We start from the raw sequence: 26,512 nt of genomic DNA on the forward strand, positions 1-26,512 counted from the left end.
TAAATCAATAACAATGAAAGATAAAAACTCTTTACAATACCTGTCGTAAGTAACAGCTAGAACATCGTCTTTGAAAGTTTTCCCCCCAGTCACCTTCTTTTTTCAGTAAAAGTAACTATTTTCCTTTAGCCATCTTCACCAGTAATATTAAGCATGAGGCATTAATTAAGGCACAATATCATATTAATCTTCATATATCTATAACATTAAAAATTCTTTCCTACCCAGTAAATTGTTACTCTTTCCTTTAAGACTCAACTCATATTGTCCCTATACTTTTTAACAGTTAATCATTTGTCACAGGTTATAATTATGAATTATATAAGTATTTGATTATTGTCTATCTCCACTCCCACCACCACCACTATAAGCACTATGAGATCAGAATCCTTGTCTGTTTTTACACCCTACCAGATAACATGTCTCTTGGTACATAGCACTAAGTAGATGTTAATTAATTAATTAGTCAGAAAATTACTCCAAATATTATATCTTTCTTGAATTCTTCATAATCCCTTCAACCACCACCCTCATCTCCCACCCTGCAGTTAGAATCGAACATTCCCTCTTCTGTATGTAAATGGAAATTTTCAAGTAACTTGAAGGACCAACCATGCATCCATATTTGCCTGGGAATTCCCCAGTTCATGCCTATTGTTCTGACGTAATTATTAGTAATGATCCTTCATTCTCAAAATTGTCCCCACTTGAACTAAAATTGATATGATCACCCTCTATAGAATTGTGTTTCAGCATTCCCTAGGGCCATTTCTAGTCATTTTTAAAATTAGTTTGAGAGTTCTTTGAGGACAGGATCAGTTCTGATCTCTCCTTCTAGACCCAGGGCTTATCACAGTCTCTGGCACTCAGCGATTGTTCTTTTGAATGAAAAGACTTTCCTGCTATCTTTGCCTCAAGAAGTTTGCATTGTAAAACAACACAAAACAAACACAAAAAAACACATGATACTTACACACCTACGTAGGTTTTAGGACAGACAACCAGCATTTCTCTTAAAAACTTGCTTAAGGCTTTAAAAAGTAAATCAAAGTTTATGTCTGCCAAGTCATTTATTTATCTTCTATCTTAGGTTATTGAGTAAGAAACTTTCACAGTAATAACTAGACATTTGGTCTGCTAGCTAAGAGCAGTCAAACTTATCTTTTACAGGTACCTGTCATTTGCCAGGAAAATATACATTTAGTCTTATAAACAGTTCTTGTTAAGTGACTTTGGAGCTTTGAATAAATGCAAGAGGAAAGTTTTCAATTTCCTGTGTGCACTAGAAATTATTTTCAAGAGAATAAAATGTAAGTCAGTAGTAAATATGGAACTTATAAAGGAAATAGGATTTAAAATTTATATAACAAAGATTAATGGAGAAGTGACAGTGAAATGGGTGTCTATTCATTAAGGGAAAAATTTGAAGTAACAAGTGGTGATATAATCATTAGAGAAGTCATATGCTGCCTGAATGTCAGGTCTGAGATGTCAATTCTGTGTGCATATGTTGTTTCCAAACGTGACTTTCCTAAGATAAGTATGCAGTTATCTATATTATTCTTAGATAAAACTACTGATGAATTTTCTTCTTGTTTAAATGAATAGAATTAAAGTGTAACTGGAAAACCCTAGTACACTAATTACATAGATAGTCTGGTTTTAGATTAGTGAGCACAGCTGCTATCTGAAGAGTTTATCAATGCTCACAGGTCTATAGTCTTGCCTCACTGTCAATCTTCTCTTTTTTTAAACCAAACTTCTGGTGGTGTCTGTTGTACCCTTTACATATATTGAGAGCCTACTATGTTCTGTTCACTTTTCTAAGCACTCTCCTTACTCATTTTATGTAATCCTTGTTCTGTGAGGTAACTATCTGTATCCTCATTTCATATATGAGGAAACCGAGGCTCAAAGTAAAGGAAACACCTTGGACAGGTTAGAACTCAAACCTGAGGGGACAGATGATGTAGGTGAAAGGAGTTTAGAAATAAAATGCCCCTATTTCTCTTCTGTAATTAATGTTCTTTTCAAATATTCTAGTTTCTCATGCAAATTGAGTTGATTTTCTCCTTTTTACAATATAATAAATACAATTACAGTAGATAAAAGAGGATGCAGATACAATTCATGAGTGTGCACACACCTTTTTTTCTTGTCTGGAGCACACGTCTCTATTCGTGACTCTTATAGCCAGCTTCAATTGCTTTAAAGCAATTTTAATGGTTTACCAGTCTCCCCAGTAGATGGGGACCCTGATACTTTGCAAAAAATAATGCTGGAGAAGTTGTCCTCTTCAGGAGTGGAGTTCAGCTTTAGCTAGAAGAATATGGTGTGGTATTCGGAGAATTTACCTGGCAGAAAGTAAAAAAGAGTTCTTAAAAGATGTGTATGTTTCTGCACCCTGTTGAAATGCCATGTTTCTCTTCCTTCGTTTTTGTGATAAGCAGTTAACTTTAGATATGACCTTTGTGTGGGGGGGGGAATTAAACCACTATGACCATCACTGAAAATTTTGTGTCTAGATTTAGTACAGAATTAGAGACCCTTAGATGGCTCTGTAGTGCAATGGATAGTGCATCGGACTTCTCGAGACTCTATTTTTTTAACGTGAGTCCAATCATTTTTTATTGAATTATAGTTGATGTGCAATATTATGTTAGCTTCAGGTTTACAACGTAATGATTTGACATTTAAATACATTACAAAATTATCACCCCAAAATTCTAATAACCATCTGTCACCATACAAAATTATTACGACATTATTGACTATATATTCCTTATGCTGTGTATTGGATCCCTGTGACATTTATTTTATTATTGGAAGTCTGTACTTCTTAATCCTCTTCACCTATTTCACCCAACCCCTCACCCTCACCACCCAGCCCCAACCAGCAACCACGAGCTTGTTCTCTGTATCTATTGGTCTGTTTCTGTTTTGTTATGTTTATTCATTTGATTTGTTTTTTAGATCCCACATATAAGTGAAATTTACAGTATTTGTCTTTCTTTGTCTGACTTATTTCACTTAACATAATACCTTCTAAGGAATTCCCTGGAGGTCCAGTGGTTAGGACTCCATGCTTTCACTGCCAAGGACCCAGGTTTGATACCTGGTCAGGAAACTAAAAACAAACAAAAAACAACAACAAAAATAATACCTTCTAGGTTCATTCATGTTGTCTCAAAAGGCAAGATTTCATTAATTTTTATAGCTGAATAATATTCTGTGTGTGTGTGTGTGTGTATACACAAATATATCTCACACCTCTTTTATCCATTCATCTATTGATAGACACTTAAGTTGTTTTCATAGCTTGGTTGCTGTAAATAATGTTGCAATGAACATAAGGGTGCATATATCTTTTTGAATTGGTGTTTTTGCTTACTTTGTGTAAATATCCAGAAGTGGAAATGCTGGTAGTTCTATTTTTAATTTTTTGGGGAACCTCCATGCTATTTTCCATATTGGCTGTGCCAAGTTACATTCTCACCAACAGTGCAGGAGTATTCCCTTTTCTTCACATCCTCACCAGCACTAGTTAGTTGTTGTCTTTTTGATGATAGCCATCCTGATAGGTGTGAGGTGATAGGTGTGAGGTGATATTGTGGTTTTGATGCATTTTGTTGATGATTAATGAAGTTAGGGATCTTTTCATATCTCTGACCAGTTTTTAATCAGAAAGTTTGGGGCTTTTTGTTATTGAGTTGTATGAGTTCTTTATATATTTTGAATATTAAGCCCTTATCTAACATGTCATTTGCAAATATCTTCTCTGATTCAGTAGGTTGCTTTTCTTTTGTTGATAGTGCGCAAGCACTTTTTAGTTTGATGTAGTCTCATTTGTTTATTTTTTTCTTTTGTTGCCTTTGCCTGAGGACACAGATCCAAAAAATGTTGCTAAGACTGTTGTCAAAAAGCATACTGCTTATGTTTTCTTCTAGGTGTTCTATGGTTTCAAGTCTTACACTTAAATCTTTAATCCATTTTGAATTTATTTTTGTATATGGTGTAAGAAATTAGTCCAGTTTGATTCTTTTACATGCAGGTGTCCAGTTTTCCCAACACCATTTATTGAAGAGGCTGTCTTTTCCCTATTGTATATTCTTGTCTCCTTTGTCATAAATTAATTGACCCAATAGACTTCGGTTTATTCTTTGGCTCTCTATTCTCTCCCATTGATCTATGTGTCTGTTTTTGTACCAATACCACACTATTTTAATTACTATAAATTTTTAGTAAAGTTTTAAGTCAAGGAGCATAATACATCCAGCTTTGTTCTTTTTTCTCAAAATTGCTTTGGCTATTCAGTGCCTTTTTTGGTTCCATATAAATTTTAGAATTATTTATTCTAGTTCTGTGAAAACTACCATTAATGTTTTGATAGGGATTGCATTGAATCTGTAGATTGCTTTGTGTAGTATGGGAATTTTAACAATATTAATTTTTCCAATCCATGAGCAAGGTATATCTTTCATTTGTTTGTGTTGTTTTCAATTTCTTTCATCAGTATCTTATCCTGTTCAGAATACAGGTCTTTCACTGCCCTGGTTAAATTTATTTCTAGGTATTTGATTCTTTTTGATGCAATTGTAAATGGGATTGTTTTGTTAATTTCTTTTTCTGATAGATGGTTTTTAGTGTATAGAAACATTAGAGATTTCTGTATATTAATTTTGTATCCTGCAACTTTATCTCATTTTTCAGTTCTAATAGCTTTTTTGGTGGAGTCTTCAGGGTTTTTATATATAGTATAATGTCATCTGCAAGAGGTTTTACTTCTTTCTTTCCAATTTGGATTACTTTTATTTCTTTTTCTTATATGATTGCTGTGGCTAGAGCTTCCAATACTGTGTTGAATAAAAGTGGTGAGAGTAGGCCAACTTGTCTTGTTCCTGATCTTAGAGGAAATGCTTTCTGGTTTTCACAATTGAGTATAATGTTGGTTGTTGGGGTATATATGGCCTTTATTATGTTGAGGTATCTTAACTCTATACCCACTTTCTGGAGAGTTTTTATCATAAACAGATGTTAAATTTTGTCAAAAGCTTTTTATGCATCAATTGAAGTGATCATATGATTTTTATTCTTCAATTTGTTAATGTGGTATATCACATTGATTAATTTGCAGATATTGAAAAATCCTTGCATCCCTGGGATAAATCCCACTGGATCATGGTGTGTGAACCTTTTAGCTTACTGTTGAATTTAGTTTGCTAATATTTTGTTGAGTGTTTTTGCATTTATGTTTATCAGTGATTTTGGCCTGTAATTTTCTTTTTTATGTTGGCTTTGTCTAGTTTTGTTATCAGGGTAATGCTGGCTTGGAAGCAGCATTGAAAGCATTCCCTCCTCTTCAACTTTCTGGAATAGTCTGAGAAGGAGAGGCAGTAACTCTTTTAAAAATGTTTACCTGTGAAGCCATCTTATGCTGGACTTTTGTTTGATGGGAGGTTTTTAATTACAGATTTAATTTCATTACTGGCAATTGGTCTGTTCATATTTTTATTTATTCCTGATTCAGTCTTGAGAAACTGTGTTTCTAGGAATTTATCCATTTCTTTCAGGTTGTCCACTTTTTGGCATATAATTTTTTGTAGAAATTTCTTATAATTCTTTGTATTTCTGTGCTGTCAGTTGTAACATCTTTTTCACTTCTGATTTTATTTATTTAGGCCCTCTCTGTCTCTTTTGTTTGATGAGTCTGGCTAAAGTTTTATCAATTTTGTATATCTTTTCAAAGAACCAGGCCTTACTTTCATTGATTTTTCCATTGCTTTTTAGTCTGTATTTCATTTATTTCTGCTCTAATCTTTATTATTCATTTCTTTCTACTAACTCTGGGTTTTGTTTCTTCTTAATTTTCTAGTTCCTTTAGTTTAGATTCTTTACTTGAGACTTTTCTTGTTTCCTGAGGCAGGCTTGCATCACTATAAACTTCCCTCTTACAACTGCTTTGCTTCAGTCCCATAGATATTTGTATCATTGTGTTTACATTTTTATCTCAAAATATTTTTTATTTTCTGTTTGATTTCTTCAATGACCTATTGGTCATTTAGTAACATGCTGTCTAGACTACATGTGTTCAATTATTTTCTTTTAGTTGTTTATGTTGTAGTAAATTTTATAGTCTCATATCATTGTGGTCTGAAAAGATGCTTGGTAATATTTCAAGAGTCCAATCATTATAAGCAGAAAAATATAATGTCAGACAACTGTAGTTTCTTAGGAAGAAAACACTGTGTTCTAAAATACTTTTCATAAGTTTACTAAACATGATTATGGTATGTGTGTTTATTTGTAGGAACTGGTAACATCTAAACATAACAAACCAAACAGGCAAACCCTTGTGCCATCACTACCACCCCATTTTACACAAAGGGAGGCCAATGTACATGGATTCCAAGAAGGCTAAAAAGAAAAAGAGCTGATTAGACCTCAGATTGCCCACTAAACGGGATGACGGCCACAGCTGCAGTGGAAACACCAAAAATGAAGAAGAATGCCTCCAAGGAAGAGAAGCAGCAGCCTAAGCAAGAGAACACAGAGCAGCATAATGCTGATTCTGAAGAGTTGAACTCTGAGAGTGACCCTGAACAGATGAGCCTTAAAAGCAGCAGTAATGACAACAGCTGCCAGCCTGGAGATGTTCAGTTGAAGAAAAAGGATATTCCCTCTAAGCCACACCGCCAGCTTTGTAGATCACCCTGCCTAGATCATCCAAGCTTCTCCCAGAGTAGCATTCTACAGGATGGGAAGCTTGACTTGGAAAAAGAATACCAAACCAAGATGGATTTTGCTTTAAAGCTGGGCTATGCAGAGGAACAGATTCAATTAGTACTGAATAAGCTGGGTCCAGAATCGCTTATTAATGATGTACTGGCAGAACTTGTCAGACTTGGAAACAAAGGTGATTTGGAAGGGCAAGTCAACTTGAGTTTGTTAGTGCCTCGGGGTCCCAGCTCCAGAGAAGTTGCAAGCCCTGAACTGTCTCTTGAAGATGAAATAGACAACAGTGACAATTTGAGACCAGTTGTCATAGATGGAAGTAATGTGGCAATGAGGTAAGACTGGTATATTTTCTTTCTCTTTCTTTAAAACTGCCCTGTATGCAGACATTGCTTAGCAGACTATCTAGAGGTACATTTCAATATACAGTTCTATATAATCTTCATAGCAACTTTATTTTACAGATGAGAAAACTAGAGCTCGGCAAGGTTAAATGACTTCCTTGTGAACACTTGATATAGGTAATATGTAGCAAAGTGAGGATTTAAGTTTTCTGGCTTCAGATGAATGAAATGAAATTAACATTTGTAATCTATTTTGTGCCAAGTACTTTGCATATATGATTTAACCTGCAGGTGAGCCAACTCAAGTTCAGAAGTTAAGTAACCGCCAAGGTTACACAAGTAATAAATGGCAGTTTGTATTAAAACCTGAATCTGACTCCAATGCTCCTTCTGCAATATCATGCAACAGTATGTGGCTATTAATGTTATTAAGAATATTTGACATTGGGCTTCTCTGGTGGCGCAGTGGTTGAGAGTCCGCCTGCTGAAGCAGTGGACGCGGGTTCATGCCCCGGTCAGGGAGGATCCCACATGCCGCAGAGCGGCTGGGCCCGTGGGCCATGGCCGCTGAGCCTGTGAGTCCGGAGCCTATGCTCTGCGGCGGGAGAGGCCACAGCAGTGAGAGGCCTGCGTACCGCAAGAAAAAAAAAAGAATATTTGACACGGTTTCTATTTTTTTTAACATCTATATTGGAGCATAATTGTTTTACAATGGTGTGTTAATTTCTGCTTTATAAAAAAGTGAATCAGTTATACATATACATATGTTCCCATATCTCTTCCTTTTTTTTTAATAGTTATCTTTTATTTATTTATTTATTTATTTTTGGCTGTGTTGGGTCTTCGTTTCTGTGCGAGGGCTTTCTCTAGTTGTGGCAAGCGGGGGCCACTCTTCATCGTGGTGCATGGGCCTCTTCACTATCATGGCCTCTAAGGTTGCTAAGCACAGGCTCCAGACGTGCAGGCTCAGTAGTTGAGCTCACGGGTCTAGTTGCTCCGTGGCATGTGGGATCTTCCAAAACCAGGGCTCGAACCCGTGTCACCTGCATTAGCAGGCAGATTCTCAACCACTGCTCCACCAGGGAAGCCAATCTCTTCCCTCTTGTGTCTCCCTCCCTTCCACACTCCCTATCCCACCCCTCTAGGTGGTCACAAAGCACCGAGCTGATCTCCCTGTGCTATGCAGCTGCTTCCCACTAGCTATCTATTTTATGTTTGGTAGTGTATATATGTCCATGCCACTCACTCACTTTGTCACATCTTACCCTTACCCCTCCTCTTATCCTCAAGTCCATTCTCTAGTAGGTCTGTGTCCTTATTCCCATCTTACCCCTAGGTTCTTTGTGACATTTTTTTTCTTAGACACCATATATATGTGTTAGCATAAGGTATTTGTTTTCTCTTTCTCACTTACTTCACTCTATGACAGACTCTAGGTTCATCCACCTCACTACAAATAACTCAATTTCATTTCTTTTTATGGATGAGTAATATTCCATTGTATATATGAGCCACATCTTTATTCATTCATCTGTTGATGGACACTTAGGTTAATTCCATGTCCTGGCTGTTGTAAATAGAGCTGCAATGAACATTTAGGTACATGACTCTCTTTGAATTATGGATTTCTCAGAGTGTATGCCCAGTAGTGGGATTGCTAGGTCATATGGTAGTTCTATTTTTACATTTTCAAGGAACTTCCATATTGTTCTCCATAGTGGCTGTATCTATTTACATTCCAACCAACAGTGTAAGAATGTTCCCTTTTCTCCACACCCTCTCCAGCATTTATTGTTTCTAGATTTTTTGGTGATGGCCATTCTGACTGGTGTGAGATGATATCTCATTGTAGTTTTGATTCACATTTCTCTAATAATTAATGATGCTGAGCATTCTTTCATGTGTTGCTGGCAATCTGTATACCTTCTTTGGAGAAATGTCTATTTAGGTCTTCTGCCCATTTTGGATTGGATTGTTTGTTTTTTGTTATTCAGCTGTATGAGCTGCTTGTAAATTGTGGATATTAATCCTTTGTCAGTTGCTTCATTAGCAAATACTTTCTCCCATTCAGAGGGTTTTCTTTTGGTCTTGTTTATGGTTTCCTTTGCTGGCCAAAAGCTTTGAAGTTTCATTAGGCCCCATTTGTTTATTTTTGTTTTTATTTCCATTTCTCTAGGAGGTGGGTCAAAAAGGATCTTGCTGTGATTTATGTCATAGAGTGTTTTGCCTATGTTTTTTTCTAAGAGTTTGATGGTGTCTGGCCTTACATTTAGGTCTTCAATCCATTTTGAGTTTATTTTTATGTATGGTGTTAGGGAGTGTTCTAATTTCATTCTTTTACTTGTCCAGTTTGCCCAGCACCACTTATTGAAGAGGTTGTCTTTTCTACACTGTATATTCTTGCCTCCTTTATCAAAGATAAGGTGACTATATGTGTGTGGGTTTATCTCTGGGCTTTCTATCCTGTTCCATTGATCTATATTTCTGTTTTTGTGCCAGTCCCATACTGCCTTGATTACTGTAGCTTTGTAGTATAGTCTGAAGTCAGGGAGCCTGATTCCTCCAGCTCCATTTTTCGTTCTCAAGATTGCTTTGGCTATTAGGGGTCTTTTGTGTTTCCATGAAAATAGTGAAATATTTGCTTCTAGTTCTGTGAAAAATGCCAGTGGTAGTTTGATAGGGATTGCATTGAATCTGTAGATTGCTTTGGGTAGTAGAGTCATTTTCACAATGTTGATTCTTCCAGTCCAAGAACATGGTATATCTCTGCATCTAGTTGTATCAACTTTAATTTTTTTCAGCAGTGTCTTATAATTTTCTGCATACAGGTCTTTTGTCTCCTTAGGTAAGTTTATTCCTAGATATCTTATTCTTTTTTGAAATGGTAAATGGGAGTGTTTTCTTAATTTCACTTTCAGATTTTTCATCATTAGTGTATAGGAATGCCAGAGATTTCTGTGCATTAATTTTGTATCCTGCTACTTTACCAAATTCATTGATTAGATCTAGTAGTTTTCTGGTAGCTCCTTTACGATTCTCTATGTATAGTATCATGTCATCTGCAAACAGTGACATCTTTAATTCTTCTCTTTTGATTTGGATTCCTTTTATTTCTTTTACTTCTCGGATTGTTGTAGCTAAAACTTCCAAAGCTATGTTGAATAAGAATGTGAGAGTGGGCAACCTTGTCTTGTTCATTATCTTATTGGAAATGGTTTCAGCTTTTCACCATTGAGGATGATGTTGACTGTGGGTTTGTCATATGTGGCCTTTATTATGTTGAGGTAAGTTCCCTCTATGCCCACTTTCTGCAGGGTTTTTATCAAAAATGGGTGTTGAACTTTGTCGAAAGCTTTCTCTGCATCTGTTGAGAGGATCATATGGTTTTTCTTCTTCAATTTGTTAATGTGGTATATCACGTTGATTGATTTGCGTATATTGAAGAATCCTTGCATTCCTGGACGAAACCCCACTTTCTCATGGTGTATGATCCTTTTAATGTGCTGTTGGATTCTGTTTGCTAGTATTTTGTTGAGGATTTTTGCATCTATATTCATCAGTGATATTGGTCTGTAGTTTTCTTTCTTTGTGACATCTTTGTCTGGTTTTGGTATCAGGGTGATGGTGGCCTCGTAGAATGATTTTGGGAGTGTTCTTCCCTCTGCTATATTTTGGAAGAGTTTGAGCAGGATAGGTCTTATCTGTTCTCTAAATGTTTGATAGAATTTGCCTGTGAAGCCATCTGATCCTGGGCTTTTGTTTGTTGGAAGATTTTTAATCATGGTTGCAATTTCAGTGCTTGTGATTGGTCTGTTCGTATTTTCTGTTTCTTCCTGGTTAAGTCTCGGCAGGTGGTGCATTTCTAAGAATTTTTCCATTTCTTCCAGGTTGTCCATTTTATTGGCATAGAGTTGCTTGTAGTAATCTTTCATGATTCTTTGTATTTCTGCAGTGTCAGTTGTTACTTCTTTTTCATTTCTAATTCTATTGATTTGAGTCTTCTCCCTTTTTTTTTTTTGATAAGTCTGGCTAATGGTTTATCAATTTTGTTTATTTTCTCAAAGAACCAGGTTTTAGTTTCATTGATCTTTGCTATCGGTTCCTTCATGTATTTCTGATCTGATCTTTATGATTTCTTTCCTTCTGCTAACTTTGGGGGTTTTTTTGTTTTTCTTTCTCTAATTGCTTTAGGTGCAAAGTTAGGTTGTTTATTTGAGCTGTTTCCTGTTTCTTGCGGTAGGATTTTATTTCTATAAACTTCCCTCTTTGAACTGTTTTTGCTGCATCCCATATGTTTTGGATCATCGTGTCTCCATTGTCATTTGTTTCTAGGTATTTTTTGATTTCTTCAGTGATCACTTGGTTATTAAGTAGTGTATTGTTTAGCCTCCATGTGTTTGTATTTTTTACAGATCTTTTCCTGTAATTGATATCTAATCTCATAGCATTGTGGTCAGAAAAGATAATTGATATGATTTCAATTTTCTTAAATTTACCAAGACCTGATTTGTGACCCAAGATATGATCTAACCTGGAGAATGTTCCCTGAGCACTTGAGAAAAATGTGTATTCTGTTGTTTTTGGATGGAATGTCTGACAAATATCAATTAAGTCCATCTTCTTTAATCATTTACAGCTTGTTTTTCCTTTTTTGATTTCATTTTGGATGATCTGTCCATTGGTGAATGTGGGGTGTTAAGGTCCCCTACTATGATTGTGTTACTGTCGATTTCCCCTTTCATGGCTGTTAGTATTTGCCTTATGTACTGAGGTGCTCCTATGTTGGGTGCATAAATATTTACAATTGTGATATCTTCTTCTTGGTTTTATCCCTTGATCATTATGTAGTGTCCTTCTTTGTCTCTTGTAATAGTCTTTATTTTAAAGTCTATTTTGTCTGATATGAGAATTGTTACTGCAGCTTTCTTTTGATTTCCATTTGCATGGAATATCTTTTTCCATCCCCTCAATATCACCCTCTGTGTGTCCTTAGGTCTGAAGTGGGTCTCCTATAGAACATAGGAGAGGCATATATATGGGTCTTGTTTTTGTATCCATTCAGCCAGTCTGTGTCTTTTGGTTTGAGCGTTTAATCCATTTACATTTAAGGTAATTATTGATATGTATGTTCCTATTCCTATATTCTTAATTGTTTTGGGTTTGTTATTGTAGGTATTTTCTTTCTCCTGTGTTTCTTGCCTAGAGAAGTTCCTTTAGCATTTGTTGTAAAGCTGGTTTGATGTTGCTGAATTCTCTCAGGTTTTGCTTGTCTGTAAAGCTTTTAATTTCTCCATCAAATCTGAATGAGATCTTTGGTGGGTAGAGTAATCTTAGTTGTATGTTTTTCTCCTTCATCACTTTAAATATGTCCTGCCACTCCCTTCTGGCTTGCAGAGTTTCTGCTGAAAGTTCAGCTGTTAACCTTATGGGGATTCCCTTGTGTGTTATTTGTTGTTTTTCCCTTGCTGCTTTTAATAGGCTTTCTTTGTATTTAATTTTTGACAGTTTGATTAATATGTGTCTTGGCATATTTCTCCTTGGATTTATCCTGTATGGGACTCTCTGTGCTTCCTGGACTTGATTAACTATTTCCTTTCCCATATTAGGGAAGTTTTCAACTATAATTTCTTCAAATATTTTCTCAGCCCCTTTCTTTTTCTCTTCTTCTTCTGGGACCCCTATAATTCGAATGTTGGTGTGTTTAATATGTCCCAGGTGTCTCTGAGACTGTCCTCAGTTCTTTTCATTCTTTTTTCTTTACTCAGCTCTGCAATAGTTATTTCCACTATTTTATCTTCCAGGTCACTTATCCGTTCTTCTGCCTCAGTTATTCTGCTCTTGATCCCTTCTAGAGTATTTTTAATTTCATTTATTGTGTTGTTCATCATTGCTTGTTTCCTCTTTAGTTCTTCTACGTCCTTGTTAAATGTTTCTTGCATTTTCTCTATTCTATTTCCAAGATTTTGGATCATCTTTACTATCATTATTCTGAATTCTTTTTCAGGTAGACTGCCTATTTCCTCTTCATTTGTTAGGTCTGGTGGGTGTTTCCTTGCTCCTTCATCTGCTGTGTGTTTTTCTGTTTTCTCATTTTGCTTATCTTACTGTGTTTGTGGTCTCCTTTTCACAGGCTGCATCTTTGTAGTTCCCGTTATTTCTGTTGTCTGTCCTCAGTGGGTAAAGCTGTTTCAGTGGGTTTTGTAGGCTTCCTGGTGTAGGGGACTAGTGCCTGTGTTCTGGTGGATGAGGCTGGATCTTGTCTTTCTGGTGGGCAGGTCCACTTCTGCTTGTGTGTTTTGGGGTGTCTGTGGACATATTATGATTTTAGGCAGCCTCTCTGCTAATGGATAGGGCTGTGTTCCTGTCTTGCTAATTGTTTGGCATTGGGTATCCTGCACTGTAGCTTGCTGGTCATTGAGTGAAGCTGTGTGTTGGTGTTGAGACAGAGACCTCTGGGAGATTTTTGCTGTTTGATATTACGTGGAGCTGGGAGGTATCTTATGGACCAGTGTCCTGAATTTGGCTCTCCCACCTCAGAAGCACAGCACCAACTCCTGGCTGGAGCACCAAGAGCCTTTCATCCACATGGCTCAGAATAAAAGGGAGAAAAAAATAGAAAGAAAGAAAGATGATAAAATAAAATAAAGTTATTAAAATAAAAAATAACTGAAGAAAAGAATTTTTAAGTAAAAAAAAAAAACGGATGGACAGAAACCTAGGACAAATGGTGAAAGCAAAGCTATAAAGACAAAATCTCACACAGAAGCATACACATACACACTCCCAGAAAGAGGAAAAGGGGAAAAAATAATATATCTTGCTCCCAATGTCCACCTCCTCAATTTAGGATGATTCGCTGTCTATTCAGGTAATCCACAGATGCAGGGTACATCAAGTTGATTGTGGAGCTTTAATCTGCTTCTTCTGAGGCTGCTGGGAGAAATTTCCCTTTCTCTTCTTTGTTCGCACAGCTCCTGGTGTTCAGCTTTGGATTTGGCCCCACTTCTGTGTGTAGGTCGCCTGAGGGCGTCTGTTCTTCACTCAGACAGGACGGGGTTAAAGGAAAAGCTGATTTGGTGTCTGTGTCTCACTCAGGCTGGGGTGAGGGAGGGGTACAGATGAGGGGCAAGCAGAGGCCTGTGTAATGTTTCAGCAGCCTGATGCATGCCATGCGTTCTCCTGGGGAAGTTGTTCCTGGATCACGGGACCCTGGCAGTGCCAGACTACACAGGCTCCAGGGAGGGGAGGTGTGGGTAGTGACCTGTGCTCGCACACAGGCTTTTTGGTGGCTGCAGCAGCAGCCTTAGCATCCCATGCCCATCTCTGTGGTCTGTGCTGATAGCCACATCTAGCGCCGGTCTCTGGAGCTCTTTAAGCAGCACTCTTGGTCCCCTCTCCTCTCACACCAGGAATCAAAGAGGGAAGAAAAAGTCTCTTGCCTCTTCGGCAGGTCCAGACTTTTCCCTGGACTCCCTCCTGGCTAGCCGTGGTGCACTAGCCCCCTTCAGCCTGTGTTCACGCCGCCAAACCCAGTCCTCTCCCTGCGATACGACCAACGCCAGAGCCTCATCTCCCAGCCCCCGCCCACCCCAGTGGGTGAGCAGACAAGCCTCTTGGGCTGGTGAGTGCCAGTCGGCACCGATCCTCCGTGCAGGAGTCTCTCCGCTTTGCCCTCTGCACCCCTGTGGCTGTGCTCTCCCCCGTGGCTCTGCAGCTTCCCCCCTCCACTACCCACAGTCTCAGCCCACGAAGGGGCTTCTAGTGTGTGGAAACCTTTCCTCCTTCACAGCTCCCTCCCACTGGTTCAGGTCCCATCCCTATTCTTTTGTCTCTGTTTTTTCTTTTTTTCTTTTGCCCTACCCAGGTACGTGGGGAGTTTCTTGCCTTTTAGGAGGTCTGAGGTCTTCTGCCAGCATTCAGTGCATGTTCTATAGGAGCAGTTCCATGTGTAGATGTATTTCTGATGTATCTATGGGGAGGAAGGTCATCTCCACGTCTTACTCTTCCACCATCTTCTCAAATCCATCTGACATAATTTCTAGTAGCAGGGAATAGATATACAGAATTCTTTTTTTGAGTATTATATTTTTATTTTTTATTAAGGTACAGTTATTTACAATACTATATTAATTTTAGGTGTACAACATAGTGATTCAGTATTTTATAGTATTGAATCAGTATAGTAAAATTCTATATTTTACTACATTTAAAGTTATTATAAAATATTGACTATTTCCCTATGACTGTTCTCTGCACTATACAATAAAACCTTGTATCTTATTTATTTTATGCATAGCAGTTGGTACCTCTTAATCTCCTACCCCATATTGCCCCTCCTCCATCCTTCTTCCCAGTGATAACCACTAGTGTGTTCTCTATATCTGTGAGTCTGTTTCTGTTTTGCTATTTTCATTCGTTTTATTTTTTAGATTCCACATATAAGTGGTAGCATACAGTAATTACGTTTCTCTGATTTTTTCACCCAGCATAATACCCTCTAGGTCCATTCAAATTTTTTCAAATGACAAAATTTCATTCTTTTCTAAGGCTGAGTAATATTTCATTGTATATACACCACAGCTTCTGTATCCAATCATCTGTTTATGGACACTAAGGTTGCTTCCATATCTTGACTATTGTAAATAATGCTGCTATGAACATTGGGGTGCATATATTTCTTCCAAATCAGTGATTTTGTTCTCTTCAGATATATACACAGGGATGGAATAACTGGATCATATGGTAATGCTATTTTTAGTTTTTTGAAGAATCGCCTTAGTATTTTTATAATGGCTACACCAGTGTACATTCCCACCAACAGTACAGTAGGGCTCCCTTTTCTCCACATCCTCACCAACACTTGTTATTTTTTGTGGTCCTTTTGACAATAGCCATTCTGACAGGTGTGAGGTGATGTCTCACTTTAGTTTTTATTTGGATTTCGGAGATGATTAGCAACGTTGAGCATCTTTTCATGTGCCTGTTGGCCATCTGTATGTCTTCTTTGGAAAAATGTCTACTCAGGTCTTCTGCCCATTTTTTAATTGAGTTGTTTGGCTTTTTTACGTTGAGTTGTATGTGCTGTTTATATATTTTGGACATTAACCCCATATCAGTCATATCACTAACAAATATTTTCTCCCATTCAGTAGGTTGTCTTTTCATTTTGTCAAAGGTTTCCTTTGCTGTGCAGTAGCTTTTAAGTCTAATTAGGTGTCATTTGTTTATTTTTACTTTTATTTCCTTTGCTTTGGGAAACAGATCCAAAAACATATCACTCTGATTTATGTCAGAGTGTTCTGCCTATGTTTTCCTTTAGGAGTTTTATGGTTTACAGTCTTACATTTAGATCTTTAATTCATTTTGAATTTATTTTTTATGTCATGTTACAGAATTTTCTAATTTCATTCTCTTATATGTAGCTGTCCAGTTTTCCCAGCACCACTTATTGAAGAGACTGTCTTTTCTCCATTGTGTATTCTTGCCTCCTTTGTTGTACATTAATTGACCATAAGTGTGTGTTTTTTCCTAGGCTCTCTATTCTTTTCTATTGAGTTATGTGTCTGTTTTTGAGCCAGTACCATACTGTTCTGATTACTGTAGCTTTGTAGTATAGTCTGGATTCAGGGAGTATTATTTCTCCAGCTCTGTTTTTCTTTCTCAAGTTGTTTTGGCTATTAGGGGTCTTTTGTGTTTCCATACAAATTTTTAAATTATTTGTTGTAGTTCTGTGAAAAATGCCCTTGATACTTTGTTAGGGATTGCATTGAATCTGTAGGTTGCATTGGGTAATATAGTCATTTTAACAGTATTAATTCTTCCAATTTAAAAACAGGGTATATCTTTCAATCTGTTTGTGTCCTCCTCAATTTCTCTCATCAGTGTCTTACAGTTTTCTGAGTACATGCCTTTTACCTCCATAAGTAGCTTTATTCCTAACTATTTTATTCTTTTTGATGTGATGGTGGAAAGGATTGTTTCCTGAATTTCTCTTTCCAACAGTTCATTTTTAGTGTATAGAACTGCAACAGATTTCTTTACATTAATTTTATATCTTGCAACCTTACTGAATTCATTTATTAATTCTAGTAGTTTTTTGTGGAGATTTTAGGGTTTTGTATATATAGTATCTTTTAATTTGGAGCATTAATCCATTGACTTTTAAAGTGATTATTGATAAGTATGTACTTATTGCCATTTTGTTACTTGTTTTCTGGTGGTTTCTGTAGTTATTCTCTATTCTTTTCTTCCTCTTGTGGTTTGATGATTTTTTAATGGTATGCTTGTGTTCCTTTCTCTCTAGTTTTTGTGTATCTATCATAGGTTTTGTTGTTGATGTTTATAAAATTATTTATTTATTTTTGGCTGTGTTTGGTCTTCATTGCTGCATGCGGGCTTTCTCTAGTTGTGGCGAGCGGGGGCTACTCTTTGTTGCGGTGTGCGGGCTTCTCATTGTGGTGGTTTCTCTTGTTGTGGAGCATGGGCTCTAGGCACACAGGCTTCAGTAGTTGTGGCACATGGTCTCAGTAGTTGTAGCTCATGGGCTTTAGAGCACAGGCTCAGTAGTTGTGGCACCCGGGCTTAGCTGCTCCACAGCATGTGGGATCTTCCCAGGCCAGGGCTCAAACCCATGTCCCCTGCATTGGCAGGTGGATTCTTAACCACTGTACCACCAGGGAAGTCCCTAGCATAGGTTTTTGATTTGAGGTTACCATGGGGTTTGTATATGTTGACCTACAACTAAATGTATAGATCATGTTCTAAACTGATAGTCATTTAAGTCAAACACGTTCTAAAAAATCTACATTTTATACTCCCCTCCCCCCACAGTTTGTGTTTTTTATGTCATATTTTATATCATCACGTCTACCCCTTAACTCTCTATTGTAATTATAGTTTATTTTACAACTGTTGTCTTTTAGTCTCATACTTGCTTATGTAAATTGTTGATCCACCACATCTACTATATATTTGCTTTTACTAGCAGGACTATTTCTTTCCTATAAACTTTTACTTCTTGTTGTAACCTTTTATTTTCTACTTAGAAAATACCTTTTAACACTTCTTGTTGGGTCAGTTTAATACTGATGAACTCTTTTAGTTTTTGTTTGTCTCAGAAGTGCTTTTTCTCTTCTTCAATTCTTCAATATTCAATTCTGAATATCTTTTCTGGGTATAATATCCTAGGTTGTAGGTTTTTCACTTTCAGCACTTTAAATATATCATGCCACTCCATTCTGACCTGCAAAGTTTCTGCAGAAACATCAGCTGATAGCTTTGGGGGAGTTCCCTTGTATGTGACTCTTGTTTTTCTCTTGCTGCCTTTAAAATTCTTTCTTTGTCTTTAACTTTTGCCATTTTAATTATGATATGCCTTGGTATGTGTCTCTTTGGGTTTGTGTTGTTTGGGACTCTGTGCTCCCTGTGAATGGAAATCTCTTCTTCTTCTGGAATTTTTCAACCATAACTTCATCAACTACATTCTTTACCTCTTACTCTCTCTCCTCTCCTTCTGTGACCCTTATGTGAATGTTAGTATGCTTGATGTTGTCCCATAGATCCCTTAAACTATCCTCTTTTTTTTTTTTTTTGACAGTACGCGGGCCTCTCACTGTTGTGGCCTCTCCCGTTGTAGAGCACAGGCTCCGGATGCGCAGGCTCAGCCATCATGGCTCATGGGCCCAGCCGCTCCGCGGCATGTGGGATCTTCCCAGACTGGGGCACGAAACTGTGTCCCCTGCATTGTCAGGCGGACTCTCAACCACTGCGCCACCAGGGAAGCCCTATCCTCATTTTTTTTAAATTTTGTTTTTCTATTTACTGTTCTGATTGGGTGGTTTCCATTAGACTATCTTCCAGGTACTTATGCCATCTTCTGTATCACCTAGTCTGCTTCCAGTGTGTTTTTCATTTCAGTTATTGTATCCTTCAGCTCTGACCAGTTGTTTTATATTTTCTAGCTCCTTGTTAAAATTCTCATTTTGCTTGTCTATTCTTTTCCCAAGTTCAGTTAGCCTTCTTATTACTAATGGTTTGTACTCTTTATCTAGTAAATTATTTACCTCTCTTTCATTAGGGGTTTTTTTCAAAGGCAGGTTCTTTTTCTTTCATTTGAAACACATTCCTTTGTCTTCTCATTTTGTTTAACTTTCTCTGTCTCTATAGAATTAAGTGAAACTGTTACTTTTCCTGATCTTGAAGCGGTGTTCTTCTGTGGGAGTGTCCTTATGCAGTCTGTGTGTGCCCAGTGACTTTGGTGGGAGAGCTGAATCTGAAATGAGCACAGGTCACATCTTCCCCAGGTGTGTGCTGACAGCTACCACCCTAGTTGGTGGTAGGGCTGGATATGGAGGAGCTAGAGCCAGAAACAGATGTGAGCTGGGGCTTCTCCTATGATCAATGGTTGTCACCACCCTATGGGGGCTGGGGTCCAAGATACTGGAGTAGAAGCCCTAAGGGTTGGGTCCAAGCTGGTCCCATACTCTCTAAGTGTGCACTCTCCCCCAGCAGCAGCACCTCCACCCTAGTGGAGGGCAGAGCCAGAGCAAGTGGAGTTGGAACAGTAGCCCAGTGAGGGCTGGAGTGGATTCTGGGGCAGTTGTGAGAAACCAGCCAGAGTCCCAGGCTGTTTTCAATATGCTTTCTTTGCCTTGTTCCTGGGAGTAAGGAAGTGTGCATGCATACTGTTCATGATGGAGTCTCAGTTTCTCACAGCCCCTCTAGTAAGTCCCACCAGTTTTCAAACAAGGTAAGGGGACTCATCTTCCCAGTGTGAGACCCCAGTGCTGGAATGCCAAATATGTGGCTAGAACCATATATTTGGCATCCACTCACTTCCTAGGGAGTATCTCCAAGCCTATGATATACCCCTCTACTTCTGTGTCCCCCGCTAGTAGCACAGGTCCCAAACTGATCACTTCTCCTCTCTGCCTGACTCCTTGCAGATCTTTCTTTATAGGCTTGGTTGTAGAAGAGCCTTTCTGCCAGCCTCCAGTTAGTTTTCAGTGAGAGTTGCTACACATGTAGATATATTTTTGATGTGTTTGTGGGGGGAGGTGAGCTCCCACAAATGTCCTCCTACTCTGCCATCTTGATTCCCCCTTTTTAAAATATGTTTAAAAATCACAGCATCATAATAGGCTATGTAAAGGAGGCTAGACATCTCCCCTGTTTTAATGAGGGGAAACTAGAAGCATAGTAACAAGAAAGTTAAGTGACCTGTACACAATATTCCAGGAATCAGAATGATGCAATGGGCGGTGAAAAGCAGAGAGTGATTTCTGTGCCCAAAGGACCAAAGGTAACTTTGCCCCCCTCCCTAATAGGCATAAACTAGAGTGATTCTTGAGGGGAAGAGGTATGGATCTGCTAAAATCAATGTTTTTTCCAGATCAGGCCACCCAAAACACTTTAGATTGGACCCATTTCCCAAGACCCACTCTTCTTTAAGTGTTTTGTGTTTTGGGGGTGGGGATGAGAAGAACCCAGGACTTCTTTGAGAACTTTGAATTCATGGTGATATAAGATCTTCCTTGTATTTGGAATTCTGTTCAAGGATTGCTGATTATGAAGGACGCTTTATGGTTCTTTTGCTTTGTAAGGAATAATGAAGAGATTAATTACCAAGGTAATTAGTTTCAACATATCTAGTCTTTGCCAATAGTAAACTCTCATGCTGATAGGAAGATAAACTTTTGTCTTTTATAGTAGTTGATTTACTATGTTAAAGATACCTCACACAACTTAAAGAGAGCAAAAAAAAATCAGCACTCAACCTTATTTTTAGGAGCATGTTAAAATAGTGCATAATGGACAACATATATTTTTTTTAATTGCCAACTGTGTCCTTGTTAGCATCTCTTCCTTGTATGACTAGGAAAGTTACTGATGAGTCCCATTTATTCTGCAATCACATTTCACACGGTCAAAAGTTCAGTGCCATAGTCTGCTCATGATTTTTAGTGCCATTAATCTGAATTCATTTTGTTTTCCCCATTCTCCTGTAACTTTATCATGAGATTGGTACTTAAACAAACTATATACTGATGTCTGTTTTTCCTCAATGTATTGGATGAGACTGCATTGAAATCATGATGCTTTGTCATTAATAGCATTTGTTTAACATTTGCAATAGTGGTGTACCTGTAATTCACATATTGATGTATGGTAAAATCCTAAAGGGTTTGTTCATTCAGAGAGATGTTTCCTTGGGGGTTGGGGGGGATCCATTTCAGTGGAGTTAAGGCTTTCAAAGGTAAACGCCACCATATATTTTTTTTTCTTAGCTGTGTGGGGTCTTCATTGCTGTACATGGGCTTTCTCTAGTTGTGGTGAGTGGGGGCTACTCTTCATTGTGGTGCACAGGCTTCTCATTGTAGTGGCTTCTCTTGCTGTAGAGCATGGGCTCTAAGCATGCAGCCTTCAGTAGTTGTAGCACCAAGGCTCAGTAGTTGTGATGCATGGGCTTAGTTGCTCTGCAGCATGCGGGATCTTCCCAGACCAGGGCTTGAACCTGTGCCTCCTGCATTGGCAGGTGGATTCTTAACCACTGGACTACCAGGGAAGCCACCCCACCATGTTCTTTTTTAAGTCTAGGAGAAGCCCAAATATTTGAACCCTACAAAAAAAAAGTCAGAAAGAGAGGCCAGTGACCCATCTGCTAGACAGAATTTGGCTTGGAACCTAGATCGTGAGACATATCTAAGCCACTTGACAGAACAAAGTGAGTTGCAGTGTCCCTAAAACATTCTGTAACTTTCAGGTCCTAGGTTTTATATTGCTTTTTAGATAGGATTTTAGGTCCTAGCTTTTTAAAATTGCAAAAGGACATTTTGCAGGTTCAGGCTAAAACAGGTCATCTTGCAGGATTTATTTTCCATTTTTTCATTCATTTATTCCTTAAATATTTATTGATCTCTAAACTTTGCATACTGGGCCCTTATGTAGTGTTACTGGGTTGACGTGCCTTGTGTCAAATAGCTTCAACTAAGGAGGTCAAAGGTAGACCCAGACCAGTAATCTCTGTCCTTGTGATAGCAAGCAAAGAATTGCAGGCTACCACTTTGGGCTTAAGTGCAAAGTAAAGTTTACTAAAGCATAGTTACACTCTCAGAGAGAGAGTGGGCTATTTCTGTGAAGTGAAACCAGCACTCCTGTACAGGCTTAAGAGTGTTTGTAAGGAGCGTTCTGTGAGGAGGTGGGTCATGATCATGGGTGACAGGGGATCATTATTTGATTGACAGTCCCGAACTATGTAACAAGTTCATTATTGTGCATGCCCTTACCCTTAATTCACTAAGAAAAGCCTACCCAGATGGGCAAAAGCACTTACAGATTTTATTATAATGATGGTATAATGAGTTTGGGTTTACTATAGGCTATACGCCTGTCTGGTCTGGGCATGTGCAGCCCAGAGAAGTTCCCTCGTGTTATTGGGTTCCCTCTTTATCTTTATCAGGATAAATTGCCCACCACCTGACCATAGTTTCACCCATTCTGGGTGGGGTCAGGGGAGGGTCCTCAGATGGTTGGGGTATAACTTGACTATTCCCCCCTTGTCTTTTTACCACTGTCATCTCCTTGCTGCTAATGTCAGGGGAGGGTCCTCAGATGGTTGGGGTATGACTCAACTACTCCCCTCTTGTCTTTTTGCTACTGTTGCCTCCTTGCTCCTAATGTCAGGGGAGGGTGCCCAGAGGGTTGGGGTGTGACTTGATAGTTTCCTTCTTGTCTTTTCACCACTGTCACCTCCTTGCTGCTAATGTCTGACTAACTACCTAACATTCCCCCCTCAAGAGTATGGGACCCAATTCTTTGTGACATGGGCGATGACTGCTCTGGCTGCTTCCTGCTGTTAAGGGGCGGAGTCTTGATTGGGTCCCTCCTCTTGCTCTCCTTCAGCTAGGAGGTAGGCTGGAGTGATGATCATCAAGGGGTCCCATGTAGATCTTGGTCTCAGGGCCAGGCTGAATGGGCTGGTAGCTACCTCGCAGAACCATTTGGAATCGAACAGCCTGTATGCGTTCTGAAATGAGTCGAACAAGTAGGTTTATGATACAAGGGCCTAATAACAAAACAAAGGCTGTCAGGACTAATGGTCCCAACAAGGGCAACAGTCATGTCCATATCTGGGTCTCCATGGAGGAGAGGAAGGTAGAAAGCCAACTAGGGCCCTGTCCTGCTCTCTCTTTCAGATCTTCTATTATTTTGATGTTTTTCTTTAAAGCCAGAAGGTTTTCTTCAACCTGGCTGGAGATATTAACATAGAAGCAGCATGTTTCATTTAACAGGGCACAGACACCCCCGGCCTCAGCTGTTATAACAGGGGTCCCAAACTCCCTGGCTGTGGATCGGTACCGGTCTGTGGCCTGTTAGGAACCAGGCCATACAGCAGGATGTGAGTGGTGGACAAGTGAGTGGAGCTTCATCTGCTGCTTCCCATCGCTCACATTACTGCCTGAACCATCCCTGCCCCCCACCCAGTCTGTGGAAAAATTGTCTTCCATGAAATTAGTCCCTGATGCCAAAAATGTTGGGGACTGCTGTGTTATAACATTGAGGGCCCTCTTATTTTGTAAAATCACCTCAGCCAGAGAATCTAAGGCTGACTGTTGCTCCTCAATGGCTGCTACCATAGCCTTCCAGGATTCCTGGACCATGATGGTAAGATTGAGAATGCTTCTCTCTAAGAGGTGTATACCCGCAAACCAAAATATTTCCTCTAAAGACACTGTGGATCACTTCAGGCTGATCCAAATGGCGATCCCAAGTACTTTAACAGCTGTAGGAGAAGACAGCAAGACTGGATAGGGTCCCTTCCAGGTCAGCTGAAGTTGAGAACCAGGGGAGCCATCCTTCCAAGTTTTGATGGATACTTGTGTTACTGGAGAGTAGAGGCAAGGAGAAGACTCTGGGGAAGGAAGCCTTTTTACCACATGTTTCTGGAGGGCTTTTTGGAATTGTCCAAAGGAGGTGACAGAGTATGTCAGTAGGTCCCCTCATAAGAAAGGGCTACCATACAGCATTTCATAAGAGTTAAGGTTAAGTAAGGCCTTTGGGGATGTTCTGACCCTTAAAAGAGCAATAGGGAAGGCTTCCTTCCAACTAAGGGAGGTCTCTTGGGTTATTTTTCTTAAGGTATTCTTTAAATGTTGGTTGGCTCTTTCTACATTTCCTGAGGATTGGGGTCTCCAGGAAGAATGAAGGTGGTACTCAATATCTAGAGCCTTGGATATCTGCTGAATAATTTGGTAAACAAAGGCAGGACCATTATCACTCTGAAGAGACAACAGGAGGCCAAATCTAGGGATTATTTCAATTAAAAGCTTCTGGGCTACCTCCGAAGCTTTTTCTGTCCTGGTGGGGAAAGCTTCCACCCAACCAGTAAAGGTGTCCAGAAACACCAAAATGTACTTATATCCTCAGTAGGGAGGAACCATTGTAAAGTCCATTTGCTAGTCTTCCCCTGGATATGTTCTGTGTCTCTGAGCTAGAAGGGCCAATGGGGGTGGCTTATTTCCCTGAGGATTGTTAGTCAGACAAATAGGGCATGATGAGGTTACCTTATTAACTACATCGTAAAGTCCCTTCCCAGAGAAGATAGAAGAAACAATCTGGTATGAGGCATCTCTCCCTAGGTGACAGGCCTCATGCAAAAATTTAATAATTTTCCACTGGAGTGACTGGGGCAGGTGAGTTAAGTCCTCTCTCCAGTACCATCCATCTGGGTCAAGGTGGTACCCATGATTTATGGCCCATTTGATTTCCTTAGGCAGGTAAGACAGGGAAGGGAGAGAACTAAGGGAAGGAACTAAGGCACCCTCTATCACAAAGGGCTGAAGGGCTGCTTGTCGGGCAGCCTGATCAGCTAGCCGATTTCCCTTTGTTATTTCATCGTCACCCTTCTGGTGACTTCTGCAATGAATCACTGGTACATGGAAAGGCTTGAGGACTACATCCAAGAGGGAGAGAATTTGAGGTCCATACTTAACTGGGTTGTTTTGGACCATCAGGTAGCCACATTACTTCCAGATAACAGCATGAGCATGCAGAACCAAAAAAGCATATTTAGAGTCAGTATATATATTAAGGGCCTTATTTTCAGCCATGGTTAAGGCTTGGGTTAAAACAATTATTTCTGTCAATTGGGCTGAGGTCCCTGGGGGAAGAGTCCGGGCCTCAATAACCTGTGTCAAGGAGACCACCACATACCCTGCCCTTCTACATCCTTCAGAAACAAAATTACTTCCATCAGTAAACCAAACCTCCTCAGGTTTTGTAAGTGGAATATCAGTTAGATCTGGTCGGGGCAACAAGGAATGATATATTATCTTCACATTGGTGAACTGGTAGACCTTCTTCAGGTAGGGGGAGCAGGGTAGCTGGATTTAAAGAGGAACAGACCATGACACGTAAGTCTGGATTCTCCAACAGTAATGCTTGATATTTGAGGATCCTGCTATCTGTGAGCAAGAAATGGCCTTTCTCTTCTGAGAGAGGTAACCTGATGGGAGGTATATACTGTCAGGGGAGGCTTCTTCCACTAATAAGGCCAAGGCAGCAACTACCCTAAGATAGTTGGGCCATCCAGTAGCCACCAGGTCCAGTCTCATTGACAGATATCCTACAGGTCTCCAGACAGGGCCAAGTTCCTGAGTTAAGATTCCTAAAGCCATCCCTTGATTTTCTGCCACAAATAGTTGGAAAGGTCTATCAGTTCTTGGGATTCCCAAGAATGGGGCCTGAGATAGTAATGTCTTTAGCTGTTAGAAATCTTGGGTTTGGTTAGGGCCCGAGAGCAGAGGTTTAGAGTCAGATTTTCCTTTCAAGGTCTCATAAAAAGGTTGTGATTTTAATCCGTAATTAGGAATCCATAGTCTGTAATACCCCATGAGGCCTAAAAAGGCTCAGAGCTGCTTTCAGATAGTTGGTTCCAGCAGATCTAAATCCCTTGTATTCTATATGGGGAGATACTTCGTTCCCCTGGGGAGAGGATTACTCCCAGATATTTGACTTCCTGCTGTGCCAATTAGACCTTAGACTTAGAAACTTTATAGCTTTTTTTGGCCAAAAAATTGAAGGTCTGGGTAGCATGAGTTAAGGCTCTCTCATGGTTTTGGGAGCAAATAAGGTCATCCACATACTGGATGATAGTCCCTTCCTCCAGGTATAGATCTTGGAGGTCCTTGGCCAGGGCCTGGGCAATAAGGTGAGGGCTGTCTCAGAACCCTTGAAGTAGGACTGTCCAGGTGCGTTGTCCTCTATTCCCTTCCTCATGCCACTCAAAAGCAAAGAGGTAGTAGGACTGGGGGTCCAGAGGTATGGAAAAGAAAGCATCCTTTAAGTCTAACACAGTAAACCAGGAGGCTGTGCCTGGGATGGTCCCCAGCAAGTTGTATGGGTTGGGGACTACTGGATGGAGAGGGACAACTGCCTCA

General features: G+C 39.3%; 1 protein-coding gene across 1 annotated transcript in view; it reads left to right on the plus strand.

The window, feature by feature from the left end:
- Positions 1 to 6,462: 6,462 nt before the first annotated feature.
- Positions 6,463 to 26,512, plus strand: part of ZC3H12B (zinc finger CCCH-type containing 12B) — a gene marked incomplete at both ends in the record, with an annotated part of 31,367 nt that continues 11,317 nt past the window's right edge. The window contains one exon of the mRNA XM_082864507.1: positions 6,463 to 7,067. Coding sequence (XP_082720633.1) covers positions 6,463 to 7,067 — 605 coding nt within the window. The remainder of the gene's footprint in view (positions 7,068 to 26,512) is intronic.

This window comes from Leucopleurus acutus (genome assembly GCF_964270905.1).
Source record: "Leucopleurus acutus genome assembly, chromosome: X".
NCBI classification, from domain to species: Eukaryota; Metazoa; Chordata; class Mammalia; order Artiodactyla; family Delphinidae; genus Leucopleurus; species Leucopleurus acutus.